A 2704-nucleotide genomic window follows, 5' to 3' on the forward strand; every position below is an offset into this window, starting at 1 on the left:
ACTGTCTTCACTATACGGAATATAATGAGTTAATTTAATCACATTTTTTACTTAAATATGTGGTGTGATACATTTATACAATTACAACAGGATTGTACGGTTATGAATGCATATTAAGTTAGTTATGATGTAGTTTAAACAATATTGGATGATAGTCATTATTTTGGTGTGTTTTGGACTGAGATAAATCATGGGTCAAAATGTACCCGCGAACACCATGAACGGTAACAGCTTTCGAACACAACACAAGGGTTGAATAAAAATAACATTTTCTGATGCCCATCTATATTCTAAGGGAACTTATGATAGTGTATAGATGACTGGTTCATATTTTAAACAGCTGTAGTTAAAGGTGAAAAACAGCAGAGTATAAATGAGTCATTTTACGCAGAATTCAAACACTGCGTTGGTGTGTGTGTGTTAGAGTGTGTGTTTGTGTACTCACTCTGTTGGGGTGTGCCTGTATGGACAGGGCTGTGTTGACAGACAGGACCTTGAAGAGGAAGGGCAGCTGACCCTGGAAGGTGTCTTTGACCTTGGAGCCCAGGCAGGCGGGGAAGTGTGCGATCCACTCGCCCAGCGTGGTCTGAGCGATCCGGTTGTCTTTGATCTGCGCATCTCCTTTTGGGTGGGCACCCATCCACAGCTGGGAGAGAGAGCAGAGGGATAGGTAAAGTCAAATATTGGACTTTCAAGTGAGTGGGTTGAGGCAGAAGTGGACTAAAGGTTACAGATGCAGGCTTATGACTGGGTGATCGTTCAAAATCCTGATCTACTGTAATGGGGAAAATACAAAACTGAGCTGAATCCAGATTAAAAGTTGAACAATTCCAGAAACATATGTTGAAAAATGTATGACATGCGTGTTGCTTCCCTCCTTTATCTTTGTTAACAAGCTTCTTAAGGGAGTCCCAGTTGTCCCCTTTGAGAAAGAGACCGAGTATCATGCATTTAATCAATTTATCTAATGTAATCCAAAGTGATTTACATCCAGTAAGAAGGGAAGATAATCCTGTCCATCTCACTGAGTGTAAATCACTTGTGAATGAAGGATACTGTCTCAAGGACACACACTTGTTGGTGGACAAACAACAGGCCACAATGAAGCTTCATCCTGTATCCAAAGTTAGGTATGTGAGAAAAAAAGGTTGCTACAAGTGCTACATTCTCAAGAAAACATATCCTAAATTACCCAGAAAACAGGATATTACGTTGATGTCTAAGACAAATCGATTCAATAAAAACACTGGAATGTAAATTAATAAATGTAAAGACAAATATCATGATCAATTCTAACCTAACATATTATAAAAATAGGTAAAACTATTATGTTGCAGATGTGCTGAAAAATAGGTCACATACTGTAATGTAGGTTTTAAATCCATACCACCCTGTGACCACCATTAATGTCACTATAACCACATGGCACGTGACATTAATGTTGCTTGTGGTACGCTTAAATGTCACAGCCTGAACTAATGACCTTCAAGACAAACCCTGTAGAGCTGCTGCAGCTAAATAAAGAAATACGTAAGAGAAGGCATGGAGGGAACAAGGCTCTCTGCCAACACACTTAGCAAGAAACACTGGTTTAAAGAGGGAAATATATTTCACACAGCTCATGTGATTGGTCAAACTTGGAAAGAATGATTAGTGTAATGTGTTAGTGTGAGCAACATTCATACATCTTAAAGACACTATGAAGCTGACAAGATTACCATCTCAACACAATAGCTGTATCTTAAAATAACTACACCATCTTTCAACTATGTTACGGTGCTTTAAATAATATCAGTCGACCTAGAACTGCTGTTGAAATTGAAATAAAAACTATATTACTGAGGGATTTAGAATAACAGTCAAAATCATTCTTTTACAAGCTTCAATGTGTAGTCAAAAACGATTTCATGCACTTTATACTTCCTGTTTTTTTATCAGTTATTTGAAGCAGTACTACTCCTAGTAATACCCTTACCTCTGCATAGGGCTTGCCCTCCTCAACCACAGCGACCGGGTCCCCCCCCAACACGAGTTTGGCCACCTCGCTGTCCAGCCCCAGCTTCCCCCACGCATAATTCTGCACGGCACAGGTCAGCGGAAACACTGGGGACGGAAAGACAACATTTATTGTGGGAATCCTTAAAACAAAACGTGAATACAGAACTGAACCCAGTATATTCCAGGGGCCTCTGATCCCTTTACAACTGTGAAAACACACCTCTCTTTTGTTACCCTTCCTACAGGTGTACTGAGCATCATTTTGTCTGCCTATTAGCAAATTGTTACTAAATAAGAGAAATAAGTGTGCAATATGTAGCTAGTTAAAAATATAATAATTACTGGCTGTCTTCTTAGATGACATTGTTAATACTCTAACAAGAATCTGTACTATATAATGTTACCTCTGTTATCTAGCTTCTGCCACACTTCATTCTACATGTTAAACTTAAAAACATAAATACTGCTGCTACTACTACTTTCCTACCCCAATATGTACTTTGCAAATTGTAATATTTCGTTTCTACAAATGTGTTCCTAGTGTTTTTAATTTTAAATATTATATATGAAAACAATCTGAAAGCACTTCTTCCTAAAAATACAGTATGAACTATGATAAACTGGATTAGTAGTAGTAGTAGTAGTAAAAGAGGAAACATTCACAATATTTTCCTGTGAAAAAGCTGTGTATTTGTCTGTGAATGTG

At 38.0% G+C, this 2704-nt stretch overlaps 1 protein-coding gene across 1 annotated transcript; it reads right to left on the bottom strand.

The window, feature by feature from the left end:
- Window positions 1-445: 445 nt before the first annotated feature.
- LOC104944310 (mannose-6-phosphate isomerase-like) lies at window positions 446-2138 on the bottom strand (the record flags this gene model as incomplete). Its single annotated transcript, XM_010769828.1, has 2 exons — window positions 446-646; window positions 1976-2138. Coding segments are annotated over 2 exons (364 nt in total), but the record flags the coding sequence as incomplete, so codon positions are not given.
- Between the last annotated feature and the right edge of the window lie 566 nt (window positions 2139-2704).

This window comes from Notothenia coriiceps, unplaced genomic scaffold (assembly GCF_000735185.1).
Source record: "Notothenia coriiceps isolate Sejong01 unplaced genomic scaffold, NC01 NC01_scaffold00007872, whole genome shotgun sequence".
Taxonomy (NCBI): Eukaryota; Metazoa; Chordata; class Actinopteri; order Perciformes; family Nototheniidae; genus Notothenia; species Notothenia coriiceps.